The sequence below is a fragment of the Tiliqua scincoides genome, chromosome 4, assembly GCF_035046505.1.
Source record: "Tiliqua scincoides isolate rTilSci1 chromosome 4, rTilSci1.hap2, whole genome shotgun sequence".
In the NCBI taxonomy this organism is placed as follows: Eukaryota; Metazoa; Chordata; class Lepidosauria; order Squamata; family Scincidae; genus Tiliqua; species Tiliqua scincoides.
Window position 1 is genome coordinate 218,581,085 of NC_089824.1, and position 20,100 is coordinate 218,601,184.

At 47.8% G+C, this 20,100-nt stretch overlaps 1 protein-coding gene across 3 annotated transcripts in view; it reads right to left on the bottom strand.

Moving 5' to 3' along the window:
- The window catches only part of LOC136649765 (peroxidasin homolog), a 59,356-nt gene that overhangs the window by 5,089 nt on the left and 34,167 nt on the right, over positions 1–20,100 (bottom strand). For all 3 annotated transcript variants that reach the window (XM_066626669.1, XM_066626670.1, XM_066626671.1), the window contains exons 10-22: positions 18,902–19,174; positions 18,375–18,491; positions 16,084–16,242; positions 15,856–15,968; positions 14,157–14,313; positions 12,788–12,896; positions 12,392–12,549; positions 9,039–10,542; positions 7,817–7,951; positions 4,809–5,017; positions 2,869–2,983; positions 2,451–2,544; positions 1,909–2,025 (exon numbers count right to left, since the gene is read on the bottom strand). In XM_066626669.1, coding sequence (XP_066482766.1) covers positions 1,930–2,025; positions 2,451–2,544; positions 2,869–2,983; positions 4,809–5,017; positions 7,817–7,951; positions 9,039–10,542; positions 12,392–12,549; positions 12,788–12,896; positions 14,157–14,313; positions 15,856–15,968; positions 16,084–16,242; positions 18,375–18,491; positions 18,902–19,174 — 3,239 coding nt within the window. In that variant the 3' untranslated portion in view covers positions 1,909–1,929. The remainder of the gene's footprint in view (positions 1–1,908; positions 2,026–2,450; positions 2,545–2,868; positions 2,984–4,808; positions 5,018–7,816; positions 7,952–9,038; positions 10,543–12,391; positions 12,550–12,787; positions 12,897–14,156; positions 14,314–15,855; positions 15,969–16,083; positions 16,243–18,374; positions 18,492–18,901; positions 19,175–20,100) is intronic.

Genomic DNA, 20,100 nt, shown 5'->3' on the forward strand with positions numbered 1-20,100 from the left:
GGCAGCTCCCCTGATCCTTGTGGCCATTGGCCGCAGCTCCCCATTACATCACCTCACCTCAGTTACCCCCAAAATGGGGATGAAGGTGTTATAATTATACACTAGAAACGAAAACAGCTGCCAGCACTCTGAGGCTGCAATCCTAACCACACTTACCTGAGAGTAAGCCCCATTGAACAAAATAGAACTTACTTCCAAGTAGACCGGGTTAGGATTGTGCCCTGAGTTTGTTAGCAGCACACCTGGAGGGTTTTGGAAAGGGGGGGGAGAGAAGTGATGAATTTGCTGGGGGAGCGGAAGACTTTTTTGTGTGTATCTGCTAATTGCAAACTGATGTGAAACTGAGACCCAGAGGCTGTTTGGCTGCAATCCTAACCTCACTTTCCTGGGAGTAAGTCCCATTGAACACAATAGGACTTACTTCTGAGTAGACCTAGCTAGGATTGTGCCTTTTGTCTTATAATAACAGCCAACATGGGAAGTTCCCCCCCAGGAGGCGGATGGCTGAAAAGGAATGGGTATTTTTATTTTTTAATCAATTTTTGGAGACAAAACCATCAAGGGTGGTTTTTTTTTCTTTTTTGAAGGGGGAGGAAAAAGAGAAAGGTGAGGATCCTTGGTTAAGCTGACACAGACCCCAAAGCCTAGGTAGGTCTACTCAGAAGTAAGTCCCATTTGAGTCAATGGGGCTTACTCCCTGGAAAGTGTGGATAGGATTGCAGCCACACAGAGCAAGATTACAACTCACCCCCAAAATAGATGGGGGCTGCTCAAACACATACACCCCAACATGCAGATGCCACCCCTGTTCCCCACAGGGAAGAAGAAGGAATGCAGACTGGGGCATTTGGACACCCCCCCCCCACTAAGAGTAGGCTGGGTTCCCTCCTTCCAAGCGGAGGAAGGCGCTGCCTTTACTTACTCTTCGCTCCCAGTTTGAAGCCTGCCAGGAGCAAACCCTGTGCTGATGAGATTCAGCACCTCATCCAGCCTTCCCTACACCATATTTCACATGCCCTCCCCACCTCACACTGCCCCACCCACCTTTTCAGCAGCAAGTAGGGAGGCAAGTGCATCTGAGATGAGCTGAACAGTTGTGGCCACCTCTTGCCCTCCAGACACCCCTGGGAGCTAGCCACACCTCCCTAGGAAGGCCCTAAGCACAGACTGAATACCTCCCATGTAAGAGGAATGCAATGCCACCAGAATGGTCCCAATCCAATAAGCTCCAACAAATCCAAGCTCAACAAATGCTCCAGAAGGCAGTGCCCTCCCACTACAGTAAAAAGAATAAAAACAGAGGCTTGAGAGGCTGGTAAAGTGAGTGTCATTTTAGAAGTTTGGGAACCACTGGAATAAAGTGTGAAAGAGCATCAGACTAGGGCTACACAATCAAGAGGACCATCTGCTCACTCCCCCTTGCTAAATGCAGCAGAGTGAGTGGTGGTGTCGGTAGTGGCTTGGATTCCCAATTTGTGCAGGGCTCCAAAATAAATGAGGAAGGGCGCAGTTTAATCTCATCTCAGTGCAAAATGAGAGGGCAATTTCTGAGATTGAGGAATGGTTGTAATTCCAGCTCATCCCCAGCAGGGGGAGGTGGAGACAGAAGCCATTGTAAGAAAGAGATGGTTGCAGCGAGGAAGTGCAAATGAGCAAGACCGATGGGTGTGCTGGCTTGTGATTCAGGGGTCTGCATGTCTGTCACTCCAAGGGAGAGCAACCTGCTTCTCTTCCTCATGCTGTGTTCGCTCTTAGTCGTACGAGGACTATCTGTGGCTCTCCCTTCCCAGACACAGAAATGGAAGAGGGCCAGGACATGCACTGTGGCAAAGGGTGCCCTGGAACCCCCAGCCTGCTCCTGAGAACACCTCATGCCACCCCTCTTTCCACCTGCTCTGTCCTGCTCACATCAGCACGAAGCAGGCCGGGTCATCTTTTCCTCCACTTGGCTCCAGTCTTCTGCTGCCGACCGTATTTGCTAGGCCTTCTTTGGTGTTGCCTCAGCTGGTCTTCCATAGAATTTACCTGAAAGCAAAGGCAACAAGGGTCACATTCACATTAGCACCATGGATGGAATCAATGCCCAGATAATCTCCTTTAGAATACAGAGTTCCAGTGAGGATGTGGACAAAGCTGGAAAGACTTTAGGGTTCAACTAGATGTGATAGGGGTTATTCAGTGAAATCTGGGCAAGTTCCAATTACCTGTCAAGAGCCAGTGCAGTGCAGGGACTATGAAGAGTGTCAGACCAGGTCTATGAACTCTCCACGTGCAAATCCCCAATCAGTTAAGAAGCACACCCAGGTGACTTTTGGCCTGCCCACAACTCTTAGCCTAAGGGCCAAATTCACAATGAAAAACAAGCATGTGCCCGAAAAGCATGTGCCCAGAGTAATATATGAGTTGACCCCATCTTACCCCATAAGGTTGTTTGACGCAAGAGTGCTTACTTGTTTCTGAAGAGAGGAGAGAGCTTTTTCAAGTTCATTCACTAAAGACTCGAGATCCTCTTCTGGAGAATGGTTCAGAGAAGTCCCCTTCATCCTGCAAGGAGAAAAAAGGAACAAGACTTTATAGGAGGGTCTTTTCTGCTCAACCAAACCAAAGGAATGTGGTGGCTGTGCAGGGGGCACACAGATGGTGATGTCCTAGGACCTTGTAGAATGAACTTGAATCCAGCAAGTGCAAACATCTACAAATGGCCCTGCACACCAGGTCCAAAATACAGCCTAGATACCTTGCCTTCTTTTCAAATGATCTGCACACAATTCAGCACAGATTTATTAGTGTGCGCGCGCAGGAGGGCACAAACAACAACTCTGCCTTTTTATGTACTAATAAGAAAAAGGAGTTGATGGGGCACTGCACCTTGGATCACCCAGCCTGGAGTTAGCAGGGTTTTCCTCTGGGTAGCTGAAGTCAGAAGATCTCTTGCTTCGGAAGTGTTGTGAGAGCGCCCGAAATTGACCCCTCGTCCTGCAATCTAGGGAGAAAGAAAAAGGAAACTTTTGCAGGCCAGGTGACAAGTTTAGAAAGGGTCAGTCATGTATGCACCCATGCTCCACATTCCTCAAGAGGGGGGAGGTGCTGGGCAACATTTATAGGGTGCATTTCCTACCAAAGAAGAAATAGGACTCTCCCCAACACATACAACCTGCTTTTTCTTGCCTGGCTAACTTTGCTGTTCTACATTTTTTATTGTGTTTGATATTTGTTTTTTTGTTGATATCATCTTTTTGGGGCCATTACGATCTACCATAAACCACACTGAGTGCCTTATCATTAGAGCAGAAAGTGGAATAGAAATACAAAAGCACGGAACAAAATTGTTTAGACCGAATAGGTAAGTTGGCTACTGAACAGCAGAAAGGTAGGAAGAGCAGCCCGCTGGAATCCTGCCAGCCAAATCTAGACTGCTGTCCTTGCTCACACAGCGATGCTGCAGTCATATCAGCTCAGGGGACTCTTCTCAGCTGTGCTTCAGTCTCAAGTGGGGCTCTTTGCAGAGGAAGAAAAGAAGTGCTTGGCCCTGCCCTTGCTAAAGATTTTCCCCTGAAATCTCTGGCCTGATTCCTCCCTTCCAGACTGATGTTTCCCTTGCAAAAGAAGCAACCTGAAATGCTTCGGTGGAAACAGCTGGCAGGTGGGTTAGGAGCTGTCTTCCCTCCCAGCCCAGTCATCTCTACAAACACTTGCAGACACTTGCCCTTATCAAGGACACAGCCATACCAATGCAAAGCAGTTCTTCTATTATGCATAACAAAACAGTATAATCATCCTTTTCCCCAAACCTGATTTGGTTTGAAAAATCACACCAAAAAATTCTATCACTTTGCACATGGGGAAATCAATGCCAGAGTCTGGCATGGAGGCAGAAGGGGCTCTATAGTCGGCAAGAGTAGCCTGACCTGGCAGAAGGTGAGAGCAGAAGAACCCAGAGGAAAAAGTTATGGTACCTTCCATTTCTTGGATGCTTCTAGTTGTGCACTTAGCCAGGAATGCAAGATGCTGCTGCTGGGACTTGCCCTTCAGCTGCAAGACAGGAGCTGCCCAGGATTAGGGGCTTGCCTTACGCTCAGTGATTTATCTTTAGAAGATGCACAAAACCCCCAAAAAGCAACTGGAGCCCAAGCCCAAGTCATAAGAACATAAGACGACCCCTGCTGGCTCAGCCCAGAAGGTCCATCGAGTCCGGCACATCCTGCTTCCCAGAGCCAGCCAGATGTATTCAGAAAGCTCAAAAGCAAGAAATGAAGGCAACAGCTTTGTTTCCCTGGTGAACTCCAGCAACTGGTGTTCAGAGGTACACTGCCTCTGAACATGGAAGTTCTACATAGCTGTCATGACTAAAGGCAGTGGTTTGCCACTAGTGTGGGAGAAGGAACTTCCTGATATGCTACCCCAGATCGTTCAGATTATCCAACAAATTGTGGTTTGTTAGATTAGGAACGTGAGCTGAAGGAGCCTTGATACAATGTGTGTTCCATCCCTGCCCTTTCCTCTCACCCTCATAGACTAAGGAAATCTTGCTTGTTAAACCACTGCATGTTTCCTGGACCCAGGAATGGTGCTTTAACTTTTTTTACAAACCAGGATATGAAACCAAGATCAAATGCCTGTTTCATATCCTGGTTTGTAGGTCGCAGTTAAATCACATATCATCTAACCTGTGACTTAACAAGCTAGGACTTCTCTATCACAGCTGTGCCAGAGGTGAAGAGGACAGAGGAGGGGAGAGCACATGGGTTCAGCACTGCTACGACTTTAATGAGTACTCTGAACTGGCCAACTGTCCTTATCACCTCTACCTTCACAGCAGTCTTGCCACATGCGTAGATCCACTTCTGGGAGCTCATCACAGCTAACCATGCCTTGAGGGTAAGATGACACCCGAAACACATCCTTCTGGAGCTGCCTGATGTGGTCACTGTTGTCACAGATGATCCGTGCGAGCGACGCCTGCCGTATCTGTGTGAGCTGGACCGGAGTGAACACCCCTGGATTCTCATACCAAAACCTTAGGAAATTGCACATGAAGACATCATCAGCTGACCCATTCAAGGGTGCAAGACCAAGATTAGTGCTTGGGGTGGCAAATGTGGAGCAGGTAAGGTCTAGGTGACGCGTGCAAGATCACTGTTTGGCTAGCATCCAGTGAATGAAATATCCCTAGAGACAGGATCACTACACCCTGAGATCAAGTCAAACAGAATCCTTTTCAAGTATTCTAGTTTAATTCTCTAGTTTAATCACTAGAGACAGGATTCTCATACACCCTGAGATCAAGTCAAACAGAATACTTTTCAAAGGAAAGTAACCTTCTGTCAGTCTCAGGATGAATGCAAGGTGCACTAAACTCTGAATCAGGTTGCCAGCAATGTCACCCTTCTGTTTGGCCCCAAGCCCATCACTGGGGCATTTGCTGGACTGAAGGAAAGCAAGTGGAGTGTACACTTCTTCCCCTTTGTCAGATTTTTTGGAAGGGTGCTACACACACAGAACTGGCAGTACAGTCAAGCCTGGCTGGTCATGTGGCCAAAGCTCATTCTACTGACAGGGCTCACACATGTGCCCAACCATGCGCCACCTGGTCACTGTGTCAGCTATTTCCATCCCATTGCCAGGGGAGCACTCAATTTTCCTTGGGCATCGGCCATTTCATAATTCCTGGCTGCCCTGCCTTGGAGGCAACGTTGGGGGTCAGGGCATCTGAGAAGTAAGATGTAAAAAGATTCAAAGAAGATGGAGAGCTGCGGCCACAAGCCTCCCCCCCCCCACTGCCTGGTGAGCCATGAGATCATTACAGGTTGTGCCTTATTATCCACTAGGATTCTGTTCTGGAACCCCTAATGGATTAAAACAATAATTGGATATCAAATCAGTGGAAAAATAGCTTTAAAGACCCACTTCCAGGATCCTTGCTCCTCTACTGTTGCCCCAGAATGCATTGGTATAGACACTATACCGCATTCAGCCACTAAGGGTGCAATCCTTCCCTGCGCTGGAACAGGCCAGCCAAGAGGCTTGCACTGTATCTAGCGCAGGATAGGGGCCCAAGGTGGCTCAGCCAGAGGCAACAGGAAACTTTTCCCCTTACCTCCAGGTAAGGTGCATTTACCCCTATGGGTCTCCTTGGACTTGCACCACATCCTGAGGTGATGCAAGTCCAAATAGAGCAGATCAGCTTCACGCCACTCCAAACTCCCCAGGAACTTCCAGTGCCCCCCATAGCTATGCTACTGACTATAGTTCTCAGGATCAAATGAATGACCCATCCCTTGGAGTCAGGGAAAAGCCTTTGTCCAGCCATGGGTCTCAAAAAAGCCTCTTGGCTGTACTGGCCTCTTCTCCATCCTTGACAAGTCCCAATACACCCCAGTGAAAAGCAGTGTGAATTTTCATCCAAGTCAGCTTCCTTTCCACCTGGCTGTGGCTAGTGGGCCTTCTATGTCCAGGGCTTTAAGCTGCTCTCTACCGATGGAAGAGCTCCGTGACATTTCTGAAAAATGTCTAGCGTAGCAATTGCAAACTCTGAAGAGAAGAACACACAAACCAGCTTCAGGGCCCCTCAAGGGGTGGGCGGATAACCTCTTGCACAAGCAGCATTCCAACAAAATTAAAAAAAACACACAAAAGAAACAGTGTCGACACCTGGTTCCTGTTACCCTGCATGTGTCTGTGACTTTGCCATGAGGAAGTTTCTGTTTTGTTTGTCTCACTAGACGGGTGTGATTCCCCATAGTGTGTTCAGGAGCAAAATTGTATCCAAGTGGCTATTTTTGGCCGTTTAAATAAAGAAACAAGCACGAACTTCCTCATGGTTAAGATATTTGAAAGTCAACCTTTAGCATCAACAGAATCCAAGAACGTTGTCGCTGAGTTCTGAGCAGTGGCGTAGCTAGAGGGAGTGCAAAGCACTAAGTTTTGCAGGTGTCTGAATGTGCTGTGCAAGCGGCCCCTTCCCCTTGGGGCCATTCCGGGTGGGGGGAGCAAAACGCCTCCATTTTGCTCCCCCCATCCAGAATGGCTCCAAAGGGAAGGGGGAGGAGCCACTTGCACGGTGCTTTCAGGCATCTGCAAAACTTCGGTCTTTGCACCCCCCTCTAGCTACGCCACTGGTTCTGAGCTGATTTCTAGATGCCTCTCTGCCTGTCACCGTGGGCAGTGGCTCTCCAGCCTCAGGTCAGAAGCCAAGCCCTGCTACCTGAAATCCTTTCAGCTTGAGATGTCAGGGATACAATCCCGAACCAGTTGCAAGCAAAGCCATGAGTTTTACCACTGATCCTGCTGAGAAATAGATGAAGCTGCCTATGCCAAGCCAGACCTTGGCCCATTTATGCCCCTACAGTCCACAGCAGAAGCATCCATAACTGGCTGCAGCTCTACAGGGCAGTGGTTCTAAAACCTTTCAGTCTCCAGAACCTTTTACACTCCTAAAAGGAGTCTCAGGGAGCCCTGCCGGCACATGCACTGAGTCTCAGGGTGTCAGTGCAAACCAGGCAGGGGGTAGCCCCTGAAGGGGTCTCAGGGATCCCCAGAGCTCCTAGGTGCATAGTTTGAAAAACGCTGCTCTAGGATCTCAGGAGGAGAGAGGTCTTTTCCATTACCTGCTACCTGATTCTTTCTTTCCTCTGAAGATGCTAGGAATTGCACTTTGACTTGCACACAAAGCATGCACTCTCCCACTGCTATGACATGTGCTATGGGCTACCACTGCAAAAGGACCTCCACTGTGAAGTGGTCAAGCTTCAGTGTTCTTCTAGTCAAAAGAACAACTTGTTCAAGAGTCTCGATTCTGAACTGACATTCTGAGTACCTGTCTCCATCCCGGAGCCTTCTAAACTGGGTCGCTAATAAGCACATCAGTGTTGGCCCAACCCGAGTGCCAGGGACAAGATCTTCCACCATCAGCGCAGGAAATAGGTCAATATTCTTTGTAATCCCATATAAACTACAGGGGGTGGGAGAAAAAAAGAAAACAGTAAACAGTAGAGTGACATTTGTGAGGTTCAAGCTGTGCTGTGGTTAAAACAGATATAGCTCCTCAGGGAACTGTAGTTCTGGCTAAGCACAAAGGATTTCTAGAAGAGAATTCTCAGAGCCATCACCATCAGCCCCGACACACTGGTTGAAAATCTCTGGTGTAGTACAGTAAACAGTATACACATGTAGCGTAGCTTTGCCTTGGGCATTCTGACACCTTCATTCTGCAGTTCAATTCATTGAGCAACAACTGCATACAGACAGAGAAATGTGGTTGGGAGGACATGAAAACACCAAAGTTCTATCATATATAGAATTATCCTCTACGCTGCTGGAAGCATCAACTAGGGATGTTGTGAGTATTTATTTATTTATTTACTTAATTTTCACATTTTTATACCGCCCTTCCTCCAAAGAGCTCAGGGTAGTGTACACAGCTGCTTCCCTCCTTTTGTCCTCACAACAACAACCCTGTGAGGTAGGTGAGGCTGGGAGAAAGCGACTGGCCCAAGGTCACCCAGGAAGCTTCATGGCTGAGGGGGGATTTGAACCTGGATCTTCCAGGTCTAAGTCCACCTCCCAAACCACTACACCACTCTGGCTCTATTCAAACAAGGGCACTTGTAAAAGTGAGCACCACCCCTGTTCAAATGTCCATGAACAGGATCAGGGTGAACAAACCCTGCCTGCAGCCTGCAGCGATCAGGGCTGTGTTCACTCTTATCCTGTGAGCTACCTCCGGTGCCTCCACTCGCCCCTGCTCCAAGACCCCCGGGAATTGCTGGCAGTATAGGTAAGCAGACTCATGCTCTGGTTGGAAGGAGAAAGCACTATGTCTATACCTGCCTATAGTGGTGCTCTCCTGCCCTGTTTGAATTCTGGAATCTAGCTGCAAATCATGATAGCAGGACTGCTGCACAATGAGATATATCACCAATAACTCTTCATAGGAATATGCTTAGTTACTATAGCTATAGGGATACGCTTAGTCACCATACTTAGAGAGGGTTATATAATGGTTGTTAACCTTTCTAGCATCAGCCAAGCTGTCCTACCTTCTGAGTTTTTCTCTGATCTCCAGGTTTTTAATCTCATTCTTAAGGTCGTCAAACTCCTGAGCAGATGTGAGGTTGCAGAAGACCCGGAAATCATTGTAAGGGGGGATGCCGTGATCCCGTCCCCTCTGGATGTTGATGGCCGCAAGGTCCAGGGAGACAGAGTGTGCCATTGAGAAGAGCTTCTCTGTTAGTTCCATATTCAAAAGCTCAGAAGGGACCCGCATTTTCCCGGGGATCCCAAAGAGTCCACGGAGAAGGGGATCAATGCCCCCTTCCTGGATGATCCTGAACGGGGAGAAGAAGGCCTTATGAAGCGGGACGTGGCCTTGTTGGATGGGCTGGAACGTTTCATTCAGCCGGTAGAGAAGGGGGTTGATCAGGGTGTGGCCAAAGCGGAAAGCAGCGGTGGCAAAGGCGTTCAGGATGCCAGCATTGGTGTTGGGCTCGTAGCATTTGTACTCTTCTAAGACCTTCATTCCAGCTTCTCCTAGTATCTTAGGGAGCCAATGGGAGTAAGTAATGTGTTGCATCTGGGCGCCCACAATCTTGCGAGCCTCATGGTAGATGGTGTCCCCATCCCAGTGGGAATTCAGGGCACGAAGCTTGGTGGCCACCCGGTTGTGCTCACGGAACCACAGGGTGTGCATAGCAGTGAGGCCCAGCTGCTCATTGGCTCGGTGATCGCCTGCCAAGAAACATGGCACGGGGCTCTCGCTCTCGTCCCTCATGCACTCTGTGGGAGGCCCCACTGCGAATGGAAGGAGGTGCTTCCCAGAACCTGGAACCACCTGGCCTTGTTTAAGCAGCCCTCTCTGACTGCTGAGGTCCCTCAGTTCTAAGGCCTCGTGCTCTGTGCTGCCATAGACATTGGACGCATCAATAAAAGAAGTGAGGTGGTTAATTTGCTCCCGGGCATAGACAGAGTTCATCAGGAGGGAGGTCATCCCGCTGCCACACACAGGGCTAGAACGGACAAAAAACATGCAACGCCCGTTCCTTACACGTGGGTCATTCTCAGGAATCATGATGGAGAAGCACGGAGCGTCATTGGTGCATACCTGGCTGCAAGACTGGCCATCGGAGAAGCGTGCCATGCTGATTGCAGCCACTGTCTGGTCCAGGTCGTGGTCCAGAAACTGGCCCCACTGCATGAGCATGTGCGTGAACTGGTCATCCGGGGTGATGGTTTCTGTGCCAATCAAGGCAGTGGAGACCAGGCGAGGCAGAGGCAGAGGGAGCTCCCTGGAATCTTCCACCAGAGAGAAGCCTCTAGGCAAGTTGAAGCCATTTTGGTAGGCCGGCTTGAGCAGACGCTGGAAAGCTGTGAGGGAAGCTCCCCACATTGGGTGCTGAAGGTTGTTGCAGGAGCCGTCGTGGGTTCGGTACTTCTTGTGGAAGCAGATGTCTGAGCAGTTGGGCGTGCGGCGGTGGGCGGAACAACCGGACAGATTGGCGATCATGTTTAGATAGTGAGGGGAGACGAGATCGTTGTAGCGGTAGCCTGCAAGGGGAGTCCCAGAGTGTTACCCAACAGATCAAAACTGAAACACAAATTCGGTATAAGATGCAATCTTTCTGAGTTTCAGGTATCACCATCAGATGGTCTAGGGCAGTGGTTCTCACACATGTAGCACCAGGACCCACTTTTTAGAATGAGAATCTGTCAGGACCCACCGGAAGTGACATCATCAAGCAGGAAAATTTTTAACAATCCTAGGCTGCAATCCTACCCAGAAGTAAGTCCCATTTACTATCATCATTAAAAGAATATACACATTCTTGTTAAAAGTACAGGTCTGCAACATTTCCGCAAATGGTAGCATTTCCGCAAACGTACCATGGTAGCATCAAGTCTAATATATTAAAAATAAAAAACTGAAATGAATGGGGATCCACCTGAAATTGGCTCACGACCCACCTAGTGGGTCCCAACCCACAGTTTGAGAAACACCGTTCTAGGGATCGAAGCTGAATAAAAAGGACATCAGGAGCTTTGGCATTTTCTGTAGATAACCCCAAAAGTTCAAGAGTTCCTGGTTCTTTTGGGAAACACTTGAACACGAGCAATTCCTTCTAAAGAACCCAAGTAGCAAGTCAGTCTTCAGTGTAGTAACGAATTGTCTGTCCCTCTTCCTCTGCCAATAGAGGAAGAGGGAGCAGGCGTAGAAAGAGAGGAAATTTGTTTCTACAGACAGTTGCCCTCGAAAGACAGCCACAGAACCTGGAGTAGTTTTTCAGCAGTTTTTCAACCACTGTGCTCCAAACTCCCAAGGCATACCTGTGGCCCTTTCACAACACAGCAATATGCCACAGCATACCAAATGAAGTTTGCTGCCTTACACATAAACAATCATGGGTTACAACTCATGATAGGAATGTGCAAGCTCCTGATTTTAGAAGTAGGCTATCCTCAGAATGCCAGATGTAGGAGAGGGCACCAGGATGCAGGTTGTGTCTTGCTGTCTTCTGTGCTCCCTGAAGCATTTGGTGGGCCACTGAGATACAGGAAGCTGGACTAGATGGGCTTTTGGCCTGATCCAGTGGGGCTCTTCTGATGTTCTTATTCCTCCCATGTTCTTTGAGAATTTCATTATGTGCTCATCATCAACTCTCATATCTAATTTTTTAGCTGTCTAAATTATAGGGGGAAATATACATATTTTTCTAATCCAGATCACAAATATATGCAAGTATGCCTAATTTGCATATTTTCTAAGGTTAGAGCCCAATCTTATCCCCTGCTAGTCCACAGCATTCAGTCACACCAACAGAGGCTGCATTGCATGCTGTTGGGGAAAACTAGAAAGCAAAACAAAAACCTTTTAATTTACCTCCACATAGGCCTTCTGGCTACCTGTGGGTCTCCGCAGACCCATGCCAGCTAGGGAGCGGGCATACATCCAAGAAGAAGAAAGGGGCGGGATGGACTGGGAAAGAGGGGACTGCATTCTGGAGATGGTTGCTCACACCGAGATCCCCCTCCCTTGAACGTTCCCTTCCCTGCCCATGACACACCTCTGCTGTTGACTTACTGGACTCAGTGCAGCCTGGGCTCTGCAGTGAAATGGGTGCATAGCTGCTGCTGCTTTATAGTGGAGGCTGTGACTGGCATGGAAGTGGCATGATGTTTGCACTGTGACTGGGACTTTTATGACAGCATGTCAGGAGATACACTGTCGTAAAAGGCCTAGAGGGTTGGGCTGTGAATTTCAGAATAAGTGAAGGCTTTTGAAAAAGCAAAACAGAAGAACAAAATAGTATTTTTTCACTCAGGGCAGTACTATTTAGCTCAAACATGCTCTCATTCCTCCTGGCAGGGTGATGAATGAATACCAGAAGTTGCTTTATACCTGTTCCATTCATGTCCACCACCAAGCCTTGCTGCACATGTTCCTGAATGAGCTGCAAGGTTCTTTCAAAGATCTCTCCAGCCCGGGCTGTCTCAATGGTGTACGGATCCCGTGGATAACGAAAGAGGGCCAGCAATTCGTTAGGAGTTTTAGGTCGCCTGTTCAGAGATGATCAAAAGTGATGTAAGAACTTTTCCAAAATCCCAAATTTTCTGCATTATTGTTTTAACATTTAAGGAAGAAGCTCTTGGCTGGATGCCAGTCAGAGGGGATGGGGCCACACAGCTGTCCCATAGCACGTGCCCCCCAGCATGGTTCCTGTGGGAAGAAGCTACAAGGAAATTTCTCCCACACCACTGCCAAGCAGCTGAGAATTCATCCCCCAAACCGTCTTACTTGCTAAACAGTTCAGTGCGTGTAGAATTGATCGCATGGTCGACGCTGCTAATGGCCTCCTGGATCGAGGTGGCTACAAAGTTATCACCGCTTCTGCCGATGTTGGTGGCTTTTTAGCCATGAGAAAGGAACAAACAGATAAAAACTAAAATTAAAAGGGCTTCCATTATACCAGCATCTGCCTTGAAACAGATTCTCAGCTAATTTCCCTGAAACACGCAACTGTCAGAATGTTAATCAAGTACATTAAGCCTTTAAGGGTGAAATCCTAACCCCTCATGTCAGTGCTTTCCAGCACTGACATAAGGGCAATGCAACTCTGAGGGAAGGGAACAAACATTCCCTTACTTTGAGGAGGCCTCCGTGAGTGACAGCCAACTGCAGGATGCAACATATGTCCCATTGGCACCGCTATACCAGTGCTGGAAAGCACCGACACAAGGGGTTAGAATTGCACCCTAAGCCTTGCATTTTTATCTTGTGTTTTTGGGGATTGTTGTTGGTGCTGCTCTATTTTTTGTGCGCATCTCTGGGAAAAGTAATTTTTTTAAAAAAGCAAGCGCTATAAATGTCCACGTTTGCCTGGAAATCATTAAGCTGACGGTAATGATGGCTTAAAATTAGGACTGCAATGCTTGTTCAGTTAAAAAGGTTTTAATCACTTTCTGATTAAATTAGTGCAGAATGGGGCAGCCTGGGTGGTTATTGGAGCTAGCGGTTTTGAACCTGTTGGATCACTGCATCAGCAACTGAACTGGTTGCCCAGTTGTTTCCAGGCCCAATACGAGGTGCTGGTATTGGCTTTTAAAGCCCTTCACGGTTTGGGTCCAGGTTATCTGAGGAATTGCCTTCTCCCATACATTCCGGCCTGCATTCTTAGGTCATCTGAGGGCGCTCTCCTTCAGTGCTGCCTTTAACCCAAGTTAGAGGAACAGTGGCATGGTGGAAGCCTTCTCTGTAGTGGCGCACAACTATGGAATTCTCTACTGGGGGAACTAAGAACTTCCCTTCCCTCACTGTCTTTCGGTGAGGGCTCAAAACATTCTTGTTCCATCTTGTGTTTGTGTGATGTGTCGTTTTTCTATCCCTCTGCTTCTGTAGCAGTCCAAAGTTATAAAGTCCACTAGTTATAAAGTTATAAATAGTTGCCTTCCTCCAATTGGTTGTGATCCCTTATTATGATTGAATTATTGTTTTTATATATTGTCTATTTTCATCCAATTTGTTAGCTGCCTTGAGCATTGCTTTGGCATAGGAAAGACGGGATATAAATCTCTTAAACAAACTTTAAAAGCAGGCAGGGGGAGCCAATCACGTGAACTGGCTGTGCAAAATCAGTATTACCAAATCAAAACAAGATTTCTCATACCAATAACTGTCAGTTGCATGGTACTGGAAGTGAACCCAAAGGTGTTCCTGGCTATACACTCGTATCTTCCTTGATCTGCCAATCCCAGATCACTGATGGAGAGGGTCCCCTCTTGGCTGATATGGAACTTCCCACTCTCGGTGATCTGGATTCCTTCCTGTTGCATAAAGAAAGAGTTTAGAAGCATAAATAGAATCCTTTCTGCTTGAACGCTGAGGCTGGGTCTAGATATGCAGCAGAATAAGGTGACAGGGTGATGAGCTGGTGCAGTGGACTATACCAGTGCAGGCAGGAAATACCATTTTTAATCCTCTTACTTTTCAAAAGCTCCCTGCAAATAGAAAGCCAGCACAATAGCCAGAAAGCTGGGACAGAATCCATTGTACTATGTTTCTGTTTGAGGGGAAATATTTTTACGCACAGGAACATTCCAAACTGGGATCCAATGATTCAACACCCACACCCACTTCCCACGAGTAGCAAACCAATTCATAAACAATGGTTGTGGAAACTGGCGTTAGACAAGTGCAAACCTAGCCACACAAGTAGTTGTGCTTAATCTTTGTGACCGATAGATGTCACTACAGATATTGTAAAATCCAAGAGAGAGCAAGAAAACTAAGAACCTAGGCTATATTTGACATGAGACTGCTTCTTAGCTCATGTTTCTTTACAACTAACTTACAATACAGTGTTTCCACAAAGTACTAGGGCTCAGATTATGGCTATCTTTGTGGGAAGAGAGCTCCACAGTTGTTGGGCAACAACAGGGCTGACCTGTCCCCCTTTACTTGGTGACATGCAAGTCTCTGCTCCTTCCAGTCCCTGGACTGGAAAAGGACGAGAGGGGTGGAGCAGAAGAGAAGTGTGGAGCAGAGGCATGAGCTACAGCATTGTGACACTCAAGTCCACCACTCTCCTCTCCTTCCCACTTCCTCTTCTGCTCCAACTCCCTCTTTGTTTTACAGCCTAGGGAGGGGGGAGCAGCGCAGGTGAGTGGGCAGACAGAAGTGGGTGCTCTCTGCCAACGTGCTGCCTGATGTCACCACCTCATGGGTGGGCAGGCCAGGGGCAGCCACCACAAGAGCCCCGCACAGGGCTTCCCTGTTCAAGCCTAGCATAAGGTTTGTGCAGTCAAGAAGGTATTCCTGTGTGGTCTTAAAGGCTGTCATGGAACAGAAGGGAGAAGGCAGACTCTAAGACAGGGGTGCCCAAACCCCAGCCCTGGGGCCACTGCGGCCCTTGAGGGCTCCCAATCTGGCCCTCAGGAAGCCTCCAGTCTCCAATGAGCCTCTGGCCCTCTGGAGACTTGCTGGAGCCTGCTCTGGCCTGATGCAGCTGCTCTCAGCCAACTGTTCAACATCTCGCGTGAGCTGTGGGATGAGGGCTCCCTCCACTGCTTGCTGTTTCACGTCTGTGATGTAGCAGCAGCAGTGAAGGAAAGGTTTTATAGGCCTTGAGCTATTGCAAGACCTTCACTCATTCATATACGTTCCACCTGTAATATATTCATTTATGTAAATTTATTCAAATTTGAAATGTAAATTAATTCTTTTTTCTGCCTGGCCCCCGACACAGTGTCAGAGAGATGAAGTGGCCCTCCTGCCACAAAGTTAGGACACCCCTGCTCTAAGGTATGCTTCAGCCCCTGAGCTCTGTTGAACCTCCACATTCAAAGCTAGGCAATCAGTATGCAAACCTTGGCCCACGTGATGGTTGGCCGTGGATCTCCTTGAGCAGCACAGACGATGTCAATGTCCTGCCCGGTCTCTGCCACTATATCTTGTGGAGGGTGAAGAAACACTGGAATCACTGTTTGAAGAAGAAAGACAGCAACGCTTATCAGCACCTTGGCAAGGGACCTCTGGGAGGTTGCAATGAGCATGAAGAACTCTTTGGGGTGAGGAGGATTCCACATTCTGAGTACCTCGCGGAGTCACCCAGAGCTGCACTGGGGAGCTCCGGACACCGATGGCGCTGATGGCATGGCATTCATACTGGCCCTGGTCATGAAGGGCAACCCGAACCACCCGCAGCGCGCCGGTAGAGAGGATGCTGTGCCTTCGGTCACTTGGCAGAGGCCCACCTAAGAACAACCACAACACGTTAGCTAGCGCTACACACAAGTTCTTAAATATGGATGGGGAGAGGCAGGCTGAGGAATCACAGGTTGGAGCTCAATGGATACAAACAATATTCTTTGTCTTCTACACACAACAACAAACAAATCTTGCGGTGCTTTAAAGATGAACACATTTACTGCAGCATAAGCCTTCGTGGACTATAGTCCACTCCATCACATGCATGCATTCCTCAGTTGGCAGGTATACATGTACATGAGCACAGACAGAAAGGCAAAGCTCTCCTTCACAGGGATTCTGGGCGGTGGGAGCAAAATGGAGGTGTACACCTCCAATATGACAGAAACAGATGCCTGCATTGACCCCCCTCTAGCTATGCCACTGCTCTTTCCCTCAAGCCTCTCTCCTGGGCTCCTCAACTATGCCCAGCTGCCACCAGCCAACACGCCCCCCTGCTCTTACCCAATTATCAGTGTCCTGCCCTTCACTTGCCCTACATCCTGTAGCATCACTACAATAGGCATTATAGAAGAGGTGCTGAGACTGTGTTCTGGGGAACCTGGAGTTCCTCAGTGACTTATCAAGTAATGGCAGACAAAAGCTTTACCTTTTGAAGAAATGTAAGAAGGTAATATGTAAGAGGCCAAGAAAGACTATGAGGAAGACATGGCCAGCAACATTCAGGGGAATAATAAAAGCTTCTTCAAATATGTCAGAAGCAGGTTGAAAACGAGGAAACAGAGAGTGGGTGTCAATGGGGAATTTTCACAATGGAGAGAGGTGAAAAGCGGTGTGAATCTGTCCTGGGACTGGTGCTTTTCAACCTCTTCATAAATGACCTGGAGACAGGGTTGAGCAGTGAGGTGGCTAAGTTTGCAGATGACACCAAACTTTTCCGAGTGGTGAAGACCAGAAGTGATTGTGAGGAGCTCCAGAAGGATCTCTCCAGACTGGCAGAATGGGCAGCAAAATGGCAGATGTGTTTCAATGTCAGTAAGTGTAAAGTCATGCACATTGGGGCAAAAAATCAAAACTTTAGATATAGGCTGATGGGTTCTGAGCTGTCTGTGACAGATCAGGAGAGAGATCTTGGGGTGGTGGTGGACAGGTCGATGAAAATGTTTACCCAGTGTGCGGCGGCAGTAAAGAAGGTCAATTCTATGCTTGGGATCATTAGAAAAGGTATTGAGAACAAAACAGCTAATATTATAATGCCGTTGTACAAATCTGTGGTAAGGCCATACCTGGAGTATTGTGTCCAGTTCTGGTCGCCACATCTCAAAAAAGACATAGTGGAAATGGAAAAGGTGCAAAAGAGAGTGACTAAGATGATTACTGGGCTGGGGCACCTTCCTTATGAGGAAAGGCTACGGCATTTGGGCCTCTTCAGCCTAGAAAAGAGACGCCTGAGGGGGGACATGATTGAGACATACAAAATTATGCATGGGAAGGATAAAGCAGATAGAGAGATGCTCTTTACTCTCTCACATAACACCAGAACCAGGGGACATCCACTAAAATTGAGTGTTGGGAGAGTTAGGGCAGACAAAAGAAAATATTTCTTTACTCAGCGTGTGGTCAGTCTGTGGAACTCCTTGCCACAGGATGTGGGGATGGCATCTGGCCTGGATGCCTTTAAAAGGGGATTGGACAAGTTTCTGGAGGCAAAATCCATTATGGGTTACAAGCCATGACGTATATGTGCAACCTCCTGATTTTTGAAATGGGCTATGTCAGATGCAAGGGAGGGCACCAGGATGCAGGTCTCTTGTTATCTGGTGTGCTCCCTGGGGCATTTGGTGGGCCGCTGTGAGATTGAACTAGATGGAAGTTGAACTAGATGGGCTATGGCCTGATCCAGTGGGGCTGTTCTTATGTTCTTTTCCTTACAATCCACGTTTTGCTGATTCCTACGATAGCAAATTTATCCATTTGTGTAATCAATTGACAGCTACAGTGATTATGTCATAAACCTGAACTTGCGCTGGGACAAGGTGGCTCTAAAAGGCCAGAAGGCAAGCAGGAGCCTTGACCACTTCTGTGCTCCAACCTCCACCTTTGGAGGGGTGGGGATAGTAGTATTTGCACACTCACATTCTGCAAATCATAACAGAAAAGGAGACACTGGGAAAGATACCTGCTCTTGTCCAGGCAATAACAGGGAGAGGATGTCCCTCTGCAGAGCACGGGAAGTCCACGCTTTGACCCTCAGTCACGGTCTGATCAGTGGGAACGACCAAAAACTTTGGTGTATCTACAATGCAAAGGAAACAAACAGATTTTGTATTGTGTTCTTAGGGAATGGCACATCCCTTTCCTCCTAACAACACTCTAGATTTAGGACATTCCAGCAACCGAAGTACCGTCCATCTCTCCTGTACCACCTACATGACTAGTTCAATCCCCACTCATTTGGTAGGGTGGGATGATTCCTACTTGAAGAAGTACTTGAGCAAACTGCTGCTGTTTGAGAGGGCCGGAGAATCACACTGTATCCTCAGTTACACAACCTACAAGAAACTTTCTTCAACTTGTCTCAAGGAATCATACAAACACACAACCAACCAGCCTTTTCCTGCTGGAGCTGGCTGGCTTTGGCATCACTCACTGCAATGCCAACACAATCTCATGCCCCTCTTTAGCTGTCAACGCATCCTTGGTCACCTTGCACGATGACATTGGCCGTTGCCTGGATGGACCCTTCACTGTTACTGGCATTGCAACTGTACTGTCCCTGATCCAGTAAGGTGACATTTTGGATGTATAAGCCCCCCGAGGTGGTGATGGCGAAGCGGGAGTCTTGAGGCAGTGGAGATCCTGAGCTCATCATCCAGACAACACGAGGTGGAGGGTGCCCAGAGACCCCACATTCCAAAGTGACGCTTCCCCCAACTAGCACTTCTGTGTTCTGGGGCTGGATCACAAAGCTGGGCTTGGCTGAAAGTGAGCGAAATGCAGAGGTCCATTAATAGATGATAACACTTTACACTGACTTTCACTTATTTTAACTCGGTTATCTTTACAACAACACTGCAAGGTAGGTCAATAGCACTATTTCACTATGGAGGGAGTGCGCGCTGAGGCTGTTTTAGACTGCCTTGCCTAGGGCCACGGCTCAAGCAAGACAGTGCAGTCCTTATCGGCATTATAAGGGCCAAACAAAATGTTATGTTGGAGTTTTGTGATCGAGGACCCTGGTGTAATTTTCTTCTTGTAAAATCAGCAGTGGGGGTAGGTGGGTGAGTTGGTGTGACAGCTGGTTTGGGAGGAATACTTAAGTCAAGAAATTGATAAGGGATGAAGGATGCCCTCCCCTTTGCAGTTTGGATGCAAATCCCCTCTCCCTTATGGTTGATTTTACAAGAAAAAAAATGTATTGGGAGCTCCAATATGACCTGTAGTTTGGCCCAAGTCCAGGCCCGGCCCACTGAAGTCACCATTCACTCTGCTGGGGGAAAAAAAGATAGACACAATGTAAGAAAATGTCTTTTTTCTGCACTGCAGTTCTAATAGCAGACCAAAGATACCATTTAGGTTGGGGAAGTGACATAGGAATAACTGGGGGCCCTCATCCAGTGCCATTACTCTGATCAAAATCATGTGCAGACACATACCCTGGGTGTCACTTTAAAGTTGAAAAAGCCAATTGGGAGATCCAGTCACGGATTTCTGTACCACATCACATCTGTTTTGACCATAACACACCATAACAAAGTTAGCCACCAAGGACAAACAACCACTTTTGTATATTATTCATTTTAAACAATCTAATCAACTAAGGGCGCAATCCTAACCAACTTTACAGCAGTGACCTAGCCGCAATGCAGCCCCAAGGTAAGGTTAACAAACATGCCCTTACCTTG